The sequence below is a fragment of the Medicago truncatula genome, chromosome 4 (assembly GCF_003473485.1).
Source record: "Medicago truncatula cultivar Jemalong A17 chromosome 4, MtrunA17r5.0-ANR, whole genome shotgun sequence".
NCBI classification, from domain to species: domain Eukaryota; kingdom Viridiplantae; phylum Streptophyta; class Magnoliopsida; order Fabales; family Fabaceae; genus Medicago; species Medicago truncatula.
In genome coordinates this window covers 1139465-1152245 of record NC_053045.1, presented here as the reverse complement: position 1 = coordinate 1152245, position 12781 = coordinate 1139465, and the positions used below count along the sequence as shown (strand labels likewise).

General features: G+C 33.6%; 2 protein-coding genes across 3 annotated transcripts; both read right to left on the bottom strand.

Moving 5' to 3' along the window:
• Positions 1 to 3057: 3057 nt before the first annotated feature.
• LOC120580109 (uncharacterized) lies at positions 3058 to 3692 on the bottom strand. Its single transcript, XM_039833170.1, has one exon. The coding sequence runs from the start codon at positions 3667 to 3669 to the stop codon at positions 3058 to 3060; it is 612 nt and encodes a 203-aa protein (XP_039689104.1). The 5' UTR covers positions 3670 to 3692.
• Positions 3693 to 7299: 3607 nt separating this feature from the next.
• On the bottom strand, positions 7300 to 10101 carry LOC120580057 (rho GTPase-activating protein REN1). 2 transcript variants are annotated; one of them, XM_039833010.1, is made up of 10 exons: positions 9971 to 10101; positions 9602 to 9811; positions 8954 to 9234; positions 8710 to 8759; positions 8465 to 8525; positions 8306 to 8389; positions 8097 to 8210; positions 7869 to 8020; positions 7596 to 7656; positions 7300 to 7467 (listed from the first exon to the last, which is right to left on the bottom strand). In XM_039833010.1, exons 3-10 carry the CDS (start codon positions 9047 to 9049, stop codon positions 7315 to 7317), a joined length of 771 nt encoding a protein of 256 aa, XP_039688944.1. In that variant the 5' UTR covers positions 9050 to 9234; positions 9602 to 9811; positions 9971 to 10101; the 3' UTR covers positions 7300 to 7314. The 2 variants fall into 2 exon arrangements, with proteins under 2 accessions (XP_039688944.1, XP_039688943.1); XM_039833009.1 differs by having other exon boundaries at positions 7300 to 7470; positions 9971 to 10095.
• Between the last annotated feature and the right edge of the window lie 2680 nt (positions 10102 to 12781).

Genomic DNA, 12781 nt, shown 5'->3' with positions numbered 1-12781 from the left:
GAGGAAGCTGATGACTGGTGGGTTGCTCTTCTGCCTACCCTTGGGCAAGAGGGAGCTGTTGTGACTTGGGCTGTTTTCAGGAGGGAGTTCCTGAGAAGATACTTTCCGAAAGATGTTCGCGGGAAGAAAGAGATCGAATTCCTTGAGCTGAAGCAAGGAAATATGTCCGTGACAGAGTATGCTGCCAAGTTCGTGGAGCTGTCTAAGTTCTATCCGCACTATACCGCGGAGAATGCTGAGTTCTCGAGATGCATCAAGTTCGAGAATGGTCTGAGGCCCGACATCAAGCGGGCGATTGGATACCAACAGCTGAGAGTTTTTCAGGATTTGGTTAACAGCATGTTTGATCTATATATGAAGATATTGATAAGTTGTTTATGATATTGGATGTGTTCTGAATATGCTGCTACAAGTTTTGGGGAAAATGTTTTTTTGAAGGAAAAGGGAGGGAGGGATGGAAATAGAAGGCCAAAGGTGCAGGCTGTCACATTAGTACGAGCAACACTTAACAAAAGTTCAACGAGGTTCTTCTACGGTAGTTATCGAATATTTAAGGCCTAAGAAGTCAAAATTATTACCCATCTCCATGTGTATCACACTGATTAACAGATTGCAAGAGCGATAGACTCCTCAGTTCTTACTCCAACGTTAACTATGACTCTATAGAGACTATATGTCAAATCCTAAATAATATATTCAACAAATTTAAGGGATGCGACATAAAAGTGTGGATAGACGTACTCAATAAAAGTCGATATATCATAGTAGAAGTGTATTAGTTTCCCTTATTAACACCGCCCTTTCCTTTGATGATGGTGACTGGACACTCAGAATGGTGGGCACAGTAGTTGCTAACACTTCCCAGGAACATTCTGCAACCAAAAATTCAAAGCATTGTGAGAGGCGAGTCCATATAGTTTCCATCTTTAAACTTCAGATTCCTTAGAACAATAAAATATGAAAAATACATTTAAGTTTGAAATTTTCCATTTTCTTCCCTGGTATTACTGTTCGACCAGTGTCTAGCCAGTTGTCAGCATTATACATATGAAGGATAAAAAAATGTCCAAATGGTTTATTATCATGCCATTTTGTGATATGTAAGGTCCTAATCAGGTTCAAAAATACATATTAAGTCCATTGTTAGTGTAAGTTTCTATGTAACTTTCTGGCTTGTCAGAAGTAAATTTGTGTACCTCTTAATAGGGCCAAAAGCCCGAGACCCCATCACAAGCACATCAGCATGCAAATCCTGTACAGTTTCACAAATCTTCTCCTTTGGATCACCAACAACAACATGAGTCCTGACCTTAGTCTGCCATAGATAAAGAAAAGTCAATTGCAATGCAACTAATGTACTATATACCTGCCATTATTCCATTAACTTGAAACTGAACACTTGCGCAGAAAAGTGAAGGTGGGGGATTCAAAACCCACAACTCTTATCGCTCAAAGCTCTTATGTTCCTCCCCCCACACTGCTAAATGACTAATTCTCATACTGTTTGAGTTAAATTCAATGTAGAATGACAGATTTACAATGTAATAAACATCTGAGAAAGAAAAAATAATAAACTCAAAAATACACTGTATAAAAAAAGACAAATATATGAAAAAACTTGAGCTGCAAATAAATTATTAGTTAAACTAATTTTCACATACTTGAATTATTTCTAAATGAATAACTAAAACAAAAAAATAGATAGCCAGGAAAAAAAATGCTTTTGCCATTTTCCTTTATTTTAACTATGAATTTAATTTGTATGTACGGTAAATGTAAGAAAGTTTTAGCACATTCGTCCAATTACATATATCAATATCATATCATTTTCCTACATGAGAACCCAAATTCAATGATCTCTGGGATAAACAATTTTTGGTCAGGCTTTACTTACCTTACCGCCTCATCAACTTCGGATTATTGAGAACCAGAGAGTTAACACAAAAAAAAAAATCATGTCATTTTCCTATTTTAGTTTTAAAACTATCTATGTGGTAAAACATTATAGAATACATGTGTGAAACTATTTTACTCGCATACCAATTAAATTGAACTCTTTAAGAATATGAATCTCTACAAATTGAACTATTCTTTTTCTCTATAAATTATTTTAGTCACATTAGTACGAGCAACACTTAATTGACATCTTACAAGGTCAAACTTTTGCTGCCGTAGCTAAGCTTTGAAGTTTGTATTGCCATTGCTGGTCATATCCTGCTACAAGTACGAGTTTTCGCTGTTTGTGGACAATAATGGTGTTGCGCGTGTGAAATTATTGGAGTTAAGAGTTGATTTTCACCTGTGCTATTATATATTTGGTAGTTGTTGCAGTGATTCAAAGAGATACATGACTCCTGAAATTTTTTATTGTTTTTTAAAGTTCTACAATGTTGTAAACAAATGTTGGATTACTTTAGCTCTGTGTTAGAAAATTTATTTTCTGAGCATTATTATTGTTTCATTTATGTATAGAACATTGGTTGAATTTATTTTACAAATGTCTTTGAGGTTTACAAGGTCAAACTTTTGCTGTTAACTTGTTAACTGACATCTTACATGACACTCATTTGTGGAATAGAGTAAGTAATAATTAACTAACACATAAAAATCAAACATTATATTCATTAATTATTATACTTATAGACCATAATAATTTATATACTTTTAAATTACATTGGATACAAAATGAGTAGCTCAATTTACCCTTTCCAAAATAGTAGTATAATAATAATACATAAAGCAGCAAAATAAAAGAATGAAAAAACAAGAAGAAATAGAGAGATTAAATCCCTGGCTTGAAGGCCACCTAGATCCACTCCCATCTCTCTAACTCTCTCAAGACTTTAAATCTGGGAAGTCTTTGTTTCCATATCCACATCACTCTCTCTCAAACACCAATCCTGCATGGGCACAACAATGTCCATCTCTATAAAAATGCATGGTCTCGTGAACTTTTTTTAATAGATTAGATTGTGATTAGGTACACTTTGTTGAGAATCTCATGCAATAATAAATTAATTACTTCTGCCAAAAGCAATTAATCAACCAAATAGTTATTTAACCCCACCACTGATGAACTGCTACTCCTTCATCTCTTAATTTTCCATATAAAGCCAAACATTCCCAATATGCCCTTTTACCTCTAGTCCCTCGTTTCAAATTCAAACCTTGTGGCTTGCACTCCAAGAAAAGCTCATCCACCAACATAATAGACTTGCTCCTCATCATTTCTTCAACAACTTCAGCCTCAGCTTTCATCACCACGTACTCTTCGTCTTTTACATTCTTCATCAACCAATCCGACATCTCAACTTGTGCCGTGGGCGAACTCTCGACCACAGTCTCTATCTTATACATCTCAAAATTCTTGTTCCTTGTCGGATAATTCTTTGAAAACCAATCTGTTCCACTACCTCCATCTTTTTGTGGCAACCCTACGTCGATGAAAACCCGACGAGGGTAGCTTTCAAGTGTGTCACCCATTAAATCAGGTAAATACTTTATACGCTTCAAATACACTCTTGATTTACCGGAGGCAGCACGTGGAGGCTCAAGGAGAACGTCCTCAAGTTTCTGAAGTGCTGCTCTCTTTGCCTCTGTTGCGTATCCTAATAGCTTTCGTTGGGAACCAAGTTTAACGGGTGAAGTTGTTATTTTCTTCATTGCCATTACTACTTTCTGGAACCTTCTCATGTAAGCTACCTTGTAGTTTGAAGGCTTATGAAACGCGGCCGCATTTAGAATCACCACCGCTGCAATGCCATTTGTTTTTAGGGTTCTGTCGATGAATTGTGATGAAGCAGTGAAGTTTGATGTGAAGACGAAATCGACTGTGCCATCAAGAATCGAACTTTGTTTCTCCATGTCATTTAATGAAATGTAATCCATGTTGTATTGATCTATGAAACTCTGAAACTGATGAACTCCTTCTAGCTCTTGATCTCCAAGAAAAACGGCTTTGTGTTTATTCGATTTCTTCACAAGGCCTTCGTTTGTTAGGTCGTTGAAGAGGAGGGTTAAAAGTTGATCCATGTTGACAAATCCATTGAGTTGTTGTTGTGGAAGAATCTTCATGTTTGAGGCTGAATCATCAAGACTAGGGTTTCTTGAAACAAATGATGAACTTATCAATGGGAATGAAGCCACAAACAATGCCAAAAGAACCAAACGATAAAAAATCTTCCATGTTCCTGAATAAGGGAACCTTATTATAAGATAATAAGCTTTTGGGTTGAAAGCAAGTGCACTAACATGCTTGTTTTTGTTGGAAAGGTATCCTTTTGGTCCAAAGGAAAAAGCAGCTAGTTCAACCGCCATGGTAGGGATTTAAAATGAAAAGAAAGAAATGAAGAAATATTCTTTATAATGTATTTAGCGAGAACAAAATCTAGCTGCGGTGTGATTACCACCAACAAGAGCAACTCGGTTACTTTTGAATGCTAACAAAAGTGATAACAACTCTTTCATTCGTTGAATCTCCATTTTTTTAATTCTCTTATCTAATGATGATCCAGGTCGATGATGGTGTTTGAGGATTAATTAATCATATATTTACTTTAGGAACTCATCTCTCTCTCATTCACCTTCATCGATAAGGAAAATGTGAGAGGGGGAGAGAGTTTTTGAGAGGCTTGTTGATGTTATGATAATAATTATAATTATTTGGTTTTGGTGTTTGAATTAGGAGAGAGATACGGATTTGTTTGAGGATGATTATATGGTAGAGATTGTTTGTAAAATGGTTGGTGACACGAAAATTGTGTTATGCCATTCACTAATGGCTATAAGTGCTAACTACTCTTTTATGTATTGTCATATGTTAGTTTTTTTTAGATTAGTAAATATATATTTTTGAACAATGGATTAGTAAAATTATCTCCAAAATAATACATGCGTGTATGGTGTGTGTGAGGGTGGAATGGGGTGGACAAGTTGGTATAGGTTGGCATTGATTCTGGTAATTAGGATAATAATGTGCTATTATGGGCAACTAATGACAATAATAGTAGTTATACATGTCGCATGTGTCTAATTGCTTGCTTTGTACCTTGAAAAATTATAAAACTTTTATACCATACCCAAATGCAGCATTAGCTAGCTATTGATATATAATATAAATCTTCAATGATTACGATCTTTAAATGGTAACTTGTAACTTTTTGAAGTGTGTATTTTGTCAAAGCTTTTTGAAGTGAGTTGTACTCCATTCATCTCTGTATGTAAGTACGTTTTGCATCTAATAAAAGGGTGCTTAGATATAGGGACGATGAAGTATATTACAACCTTCAATTTCTTTTTTTGGGTACATGGCTCCAAAACACTTAAAATGAAGGCTTTTTTTCTTTACTCAAAATGCAAAAGTTGAGAACATTTTTTTAAGCAAAGAACATATATCTATTGTGTAATAAAGAAGAAGAAAAAGAACACATATTTATAATATACATCCTCCTAAGTGTAGTTTTTTTTTTATCGGCCATCACGTATAGTTAACATCTTATTTCTTATGGATGAAAACAATATTATAATTGAATAGATAAAATATTTTTTTTAAGAAAGGTAAAATGATATTTTAATTATAGATAAGAAAGAAAATTACTATATTTTTTATAGGAAAATTACTACCATATATTTAACTTATGTATATTTTTGTCAATTTTTTTTGTTTATATTGTAATGTATAAGAATCAAACGACATTAATTTTTCATATTTCAGAGCATATTATTTTTTACAAAAATATCAATTCTACATATATTAAGAATAAATTCAATTATAAACTTGAAGTTTTTTTTTTGGAGTTAATTGTTATTTGATCATTAAATGTGTGTGGCATTATTGTTACCGGGGTTCATGAATATCTATCTAATATTAATATTCATTATTTATTTAGTGTGGAGTTAATTTGGGTTTGTCTCTTTTCTTAATATTAGCTTTGTTGACCAAATTGACTTGCAAAAGACACATTCAAGAACGAAAATTAGCGTGGTAGACTATAGAGGAATTCATTGTTACTTGTTAGTGTTGTGATTCTCTGATAAATTGTTTGTATATATTTTTTTTTTGACAAGAAATTGTTTATATTTTGTTAGTAGAAAAAAGTTATATTAGATATTTCAATTTGATAATCTTATATTGTCTTGCTAATGACTTATATGCTATAAGACTTGTGTTTGGATTGAGGGTTTAGGAGGGGAAGAGAGGGGATGGTTTACTTTTCGTTTTTAAATTACGGATTATATGACATGTTTTTCTAAAATATATTAAGTGTGATTGAAGTATTATATGGTCGTTTATCATGTTAAAATGTTAACTTTTTATAAAACATCTCATAATGTCTGTAATTTAAAAATGAAAAGTAAACCCTCCCCTCCTAAACCCTCCATCCAAACACACCCATAGTGTGGTGATATGTAAGACGAGATAAAAAGAAAATGAATTATATAACTTGAAGTAGATGATCTTAGGAGTTCAAGTTAGTGATGTTTTAAGCTTGTAAGAATTCTTTAAATTTTATAAAGAATTTGTTAGATTTAATTCAAGTTCAGTTTAGATATGATTAGTGTTTTAATCAAGGTTTCTTTTGATTAAACACAAGATAATCAAGTTGGTTAGAAGTTTGTTACACTTGGTTAGTTTTTAGCAAAGTTAGTTAGGGATTGTGAGATAACTTGTCATGCAAGCCAAGTAACTAAGCTTGTACATAACCATGTTTGTAAGTGTATTTAACAACTAATGAACTTACAACATTACAAACAATAAACCTTCTCTTTCTCTCTTCTTCTTATTTCTCTCTAATTCCTAAATCGGAAACCCTAATTTCTTAAGAACCCTAACTTGCATTGCAAGTAATTGATTGACGCGCTAACATAATTCTGGTTGGGAGACTTGAGAATGAAGTTGGATTTGAATTGTTTGTAATAGATTTTGAGCTTAATGGTCCAAATTTTGAAGTGAGCTTTTCAGATAAATAAGCAAAAATGAATAGGAGTTACATATGTGGACAAACCCAAATTTTTAAAATCACTGAATGTACAGACTAATAACAGACTTTGAATCAGAATTTTTCTAGATGCTTATGAGATGTTTTTATTTTATTTTTTCCAACACTATATTACACCATGATATTCATTTCTAACTTATAACAGACTTTGAAGCCGTCTTAATGGCTCTAGACACAGAGTCATCTTAAAATAAAATTAGTTTGAAGTGAACTAATAAATTAAACAAATAGCTAAAATTTTACGAGAATGAAATTAACACGTAGCTCGAACTATATTGACTGAAAGTTTTCTACACCTAGAACAATATCATTTTGTTCACCTGAAAATGATATTCATGGGCCATAGAAATAGGAAACTTACCTCAGCTCTTGCAACAGATTTCTTGGAACTAGGCGAATGTTTATTTGGTAAAGATGTTGACTCTGGTTTTCTCTCATTCTCGTTTCCTGCTCCACCAAAATGACTGTCCTGCTGTAAAATTGAGAAATAATTCATGGATTAAGGGTAGAAATATACTATAAGTGAACCAATTCATCAGTCTTCTTCATCCAAAACTGATAACATAATCTTCAAGTTGATTATGATATTAAATTTACCTTTTTTATTGACCTGTCAGATTCTGAAATGGCTGCAACTTCAGTATCTGGCTTGTTCTTCCTGTCAAATAGATTCCCATGTGTAAAATATAAAATTTATCATCTATACACAATATTTTAAGTGCCAAAATACCTCAATATTTTTTTTGCATACAAAAGTGATCGAGACTAATATTGTAAAAGCGATCTCTTGTAGAAAACTAAAGCGTTTGAGTTTAATATTGTAAAATTAGGAACTAAGAAAGTGATGCTCTCATGTAATGATTAACATACAAATTTCTTTCATGGCTTGATATCTGTTGAGATATGGAACTAGAATTCCATTCAAGTTGTGCATTAAGCCGTAAACCAAGCTCGTTAACCTTCCGTTCTAAGTCGGCAAGATCTGCTTCTATCAGCACTATTTCCTCAACATTTGTCTTGGTCTGTGGAAAGTATGAAGATTAAGAAGTTGTTGCATTATGAAAACAAATAAACAATATATGAATGAGATAGACTAACCTTTTCATCAATACCAGATAACTCAGATGAAGTCCCTGGAGGAAACTCAAGTCCTGCTTCAAGAGTTGCCCTCAAGCTCTTCTCCATTAGCAATTGTTCCTGTAATTTATCCACCTGCAAGGGAATAGTAGGTAACAGAATCTCAATTTACATGAGTATGGAGCAAGAGGGGCACGTGGAGTGGGTATGTTCTCTCATAATGAACTTACATTTCGCTCAAGAACCACACGACGCTCGTACAATGCTTCCTTTCGTGTTTCCACATAAGACTGCAGTTTTACATTTATTTTTACCTGCAAGAGGAAATGAAAATGGACAATTGATTCTTGTACACAGACAAGGTAAAATTGAGAAAACCAAGGTTTAACCTCCTCTGCAATTTGCCTATGCAATTCTGTCTTAACAGCTTCAAGCCTCTCAACTTCAGCTCTAAGAATCATGAGAAACATAAGTTAGTGGACAGAGTAAGTGAAAAAAATGATAAGAGTCATTTAAGTGACTTCTCCATTTCAAACGATACTCTAACACTGGTAACGTCCAGTGAAATAGTATAAGATACTCTACGATAATATCAAGATATTATTATACATTTTATACCTTAGATGTCAATTACTCATTTTCGTCTAGAAAATCAATGGATTCCATGGAAAGGTCCTTGCTTCCCTAGACATCATACAGAAAGAAGACATATTAACCTGGACTTTATAGTTACAGAATAAACTTAAACCGGTCTCAAGTAAAGTATAAAATTAGCCCGAAATATGAAAGTTTTAGCCAATTTAGGGGAAATGACAGTGACAAAGACAATTGCCAATATTAAAAAAGTCACATAACTAATCATGAGAAGATTTACTCACATGGTTTTGCCCCAAAACAGTGCGGCGTCGATGCATTTTTCTATTGGATATGGCGTCGTTACATGAAGAAGTGCTAGGACAATTTGATCTATTCATTGTAGTTTGGTCAGGGATAAGCCTTCAATTATATCTGTGGGCTTAGTGGAGTCATTTGCAGAAGCAGTCTTATTTTGGCTTGTGAAATTTTCACAGCTTTTGATATCTTCAGACTGAGGCAATGAGACTTCAAGATAGTCACAAACCTCTGAGGACTTTGAACTTGAATATGAAATATTATGGTCCTATACATCAAACAAAAAAAAGTAATTGATTTAAGAATTTATTAAACATCAAACCTTATATAATTAAACAAGAAAAAGTAATTGATTAAAGAATTTATTGAGTTTGGGTAGGGAAAAACTTGTTTGATAATACAAAGGTTAAACTAAAACTAAGGTCAGTTAAACGTTATACTTGAGAAAAGGATGTAATTAGAGTAAAACCAGAATTCCACCATGTTGAACTACACATTTCTTCCTCCATGAAAACATGAGTTCCTATCTTTTTCATAAACTAAATATAGTCCAACAGAAATAAATGAATATGCTCACTTACAAACTTATTTGCTATAATGTCATCAAATTGTCATGACTTAACTAAGACTCGAACCTTATCATATTCATCATTGACTGCAGAGTCTCCGGTCTCGCTGTTGGTTTCACTAACAAGTTCATCACTAGCATCTACATCTGACCCCTCTATTGATTCATCTTGCTCATCATCATAATAATCATCATAGGACAAATCATCATCCTCACTCTCAGATTCATCATCTTCTGAGTCTATGTACATATCAGGTCCGGGAGACGAAGAACCTTCCTGATAGAACACTAATAACTTAGAAACATGTGGAGACAGTAGCATAGAGAGTTTGAAATTAATATAATTAGAAGAAGCATGTATTTTTTTAATCAAAAAGAGGCAGAGATCCCCCTGTGTACAAGTCCAAACATTCAAAAGGTTTAAATTGATTTTAACCTTGTTGCATGGAGTCAAGATTAGGAATGAAAATCACATTTTAACATTGGCGTTCTCATCAAAAGATGCACCTTATTTTCTGTCGAAGTTATGGGTTTTATATAAGAGAGAAATAGTAAGAGCTTGAATATTATCGAAAATAACTTGACAATACTTGATGCAAAATACTAAATACTAGCCTCAATTTGTAGAGATTCATATTCTTAAAGAGTTCAATTTAATTGGTATGCGAGTAAAATAGTTTCACACATGTATTCTATAATGTTTTACCACATAGATAGTTTTAAAACTAAAATAGGAAAATGACATGATTTTTTTTTGTGTTAACTCTCTGGTTCCCAATAATCCGAAGTTGATGAGGCGGTAAGGTAAGTAAAGCCTGACCAAAAATTGTTTATCCCAGAGATCATTGAATTTGGATTCTCATGTAGGAAAATGATATGATATTGATATATGTAATTGGACGAATGTGCTAAAACTTTCTTACATTTACCGTACATACAAATTAAATTCATAGTTAAAATAAAGGAAAATGGCAAAAGCATTTTTTTTCCTGGCTATCTATTTTTTTATTTTAGTTATTCATTTAGAAATAATTCAAGTATGTGAAAATTAGTTTAACTAATAATTTATTTGCAGCTCAAGTTTTTTCATATATTTGTCTTTTTTTATACAGTGTATTTTTGAGTTTATTATTTTTTCTTTCTCAGATGTTTATTACATTGTAAATCTGTCATTCTACATTGAATTTAACTCAAACAGTATGAGAATTAGTCATTTAGCAGTGTGGGGGGAGGAACATAAGAGCTTTGAGCGATAAGAGTTGTGGGTTTTGAATCCCCCACCTTCACTTTTCTGCGCAAGTGTTCAGTTTCAAGTTAATGGAATAATGGCATGTATATAGTACATTAGTTGCATTGCAATTGACTTTTCTTTATCTATGGCAGACTAAGGTCAGGACTCATGTTGTTGTTGGTGATCCAAAGGAGAAGATTTGTGAAACTGTACAGGATTTGCATGCTGATGTGCTTGTGATGGGGTCTCGGGCTTTTGGCCCTATTAAGAGGTACACAAATTTACTTCTGACAAGCCAGAAAGTTACATAGAAACTTACACTAACAATGGACTTAATATGTATTTTTGAACCTGATTAGGACCTTACATATCACAAAATGGCATGATAATAAACCATTTGGACATTTTTTTATCCTTCATATGTATAATGCTGACAACTGGCTAGACACTGGTCGAACAGTAATACCAGGGAAGAAAATGGAAAATTTCAAACTTAAATGTATTTTTCATATTTTATTGTTCTAAGGAATCTGAAGTTTAAAGATGGAAACTATATGGACTCGCCTCTCACAATGCTTTGAATTTTTGGTTGCAGAATGTTCCTGGGAAGTGTTAGCAACTACTGTGCCCACCATTCTGAGTGTCCAGTCACCATCATCAAAGGAAAGGGCGGTGTTAATAAGGGAAACTAATACACTTCTACTATGATATATCGACTTTTATTGAGTACGTCTATCCACACTTTTATGTCGCATCCCTTAAATTTGTTGAATATATTATTTAGGATTTGACATATAGTCTCTATAGAGTCATAGTTAACGTTGGAGTAAGAACTGAGGAGTCTATCGCTCTTGCAATCTGTTAATCAGTGTGATACACATGGAGATGGGTAATAATTTTGACTTCTTAGGCCTTAAATATTCGATAACTACCGTAGAAGAACCTCGTTGAACTTTTGTTAAGTGTTGCTCGTACTAATGTGACAGCCTGCACCTTTGGCCTTCTATTTCCATCCCTCCCTCCCTTTTCCTTCAAAAAAACATTTTCCCCAAAACTTGTAGCAGCATATTCAGAACACATCCAATATCATAAACAACTTATCAATATCTTCATATATAGATCAAACATGTATTAGATCACTCTTGTTAAGAAGGTTAACCATCTTACTCCTGATATTCATATGGGAAATCATGGGACTATGAAGTCTTAATCAAGAACCGAGGTAGGGAGGGACATGGGAGCCTGTTTGGAAAACTAGCCACTGTATCTTCTGCTGCAGAATATAAAGAAACGGAGTTAAGAAAGGACTCTGGTTGAAGGAGGCAGGGGGGTTTAATTTTGAGTTTTGACCCATTAAATACGCTGCATAATTTTAAGAAGTGTCTTGGCATTGCATATAGTTGTCATGTGTAAAATATCATATAAATGACATTTAAAGAGATTCTAAGAGTATCCGTATTTAAAGATATAGTTATAATACAATAATGATAAGGACTTTATGATTAAAAGGTTTTACAGTAAAAAAGTCTGAATTAATAGTTGGTGAAATGAAACTACAAGGATGTACTAACTAATTTAGCCTTGCTTTCACATCTAGTGGAACTCTTCTGTCACAGATGTAAAGCTTAACTTTACTGTCATGCCCAGGATTCCCTGCAGTCACAAATTTGCCGCATTCATGCATATGGCACATCCTCAATTTTTGGATCTAGATCGGGTGGTTTAGATATTAAGCTCAGTATTTTCATCCTCAATTTTTGGATCTAGATCGGGCTTATGTGCTGAATGCATGAATGCAGCAAATTTGTGACTGCAGCGAATCTGATGTGTAATTAACAATGTGTGGGGTTCTAAAACAAGTTTGGTTTCTTTTAGGTGAGTTGCCACATTTCAGGTGCTAATTCTGCATTTGTCCAACTGATCATGTCAAAAGCTTTTTCATGCTTTGGATTTGCACGTTTTTTGCTGGTCCTGTGCCGTAGCTAAGCTTTGAAGTTTGTATTGCCATTGCTGGTC

Coding starts and splice junctions, on each gene's coding strand:
- LOC120580057 (XM_039833009.1), bottom strand. CDS start 9,049: ATGAATAGATCAAATTGTCCTAGCACTTCTTCATGTAACGACGCCATA. Junction 8,526..8,709: donor GATTTTCTAGACGAAAATGA/GTAATTGACATC, acceptor CATGATTCTTAG/AGCTGAAGTTGAGAGGCTTG. Junction 8,021..8,096: donor TATCTGGTATTGATGAAAAG/GTTAGTCTATCT, acceptor TACTTTCCACAG/ACCAAGACAAATGTTGAGGA.
- LOC120580109 (XM_039833170.1), bottom strand. CDS start 3,669: ATGGCAATGAAGAAAATAACAACTTCACCCGTTAAACTTGGTTCCCAA.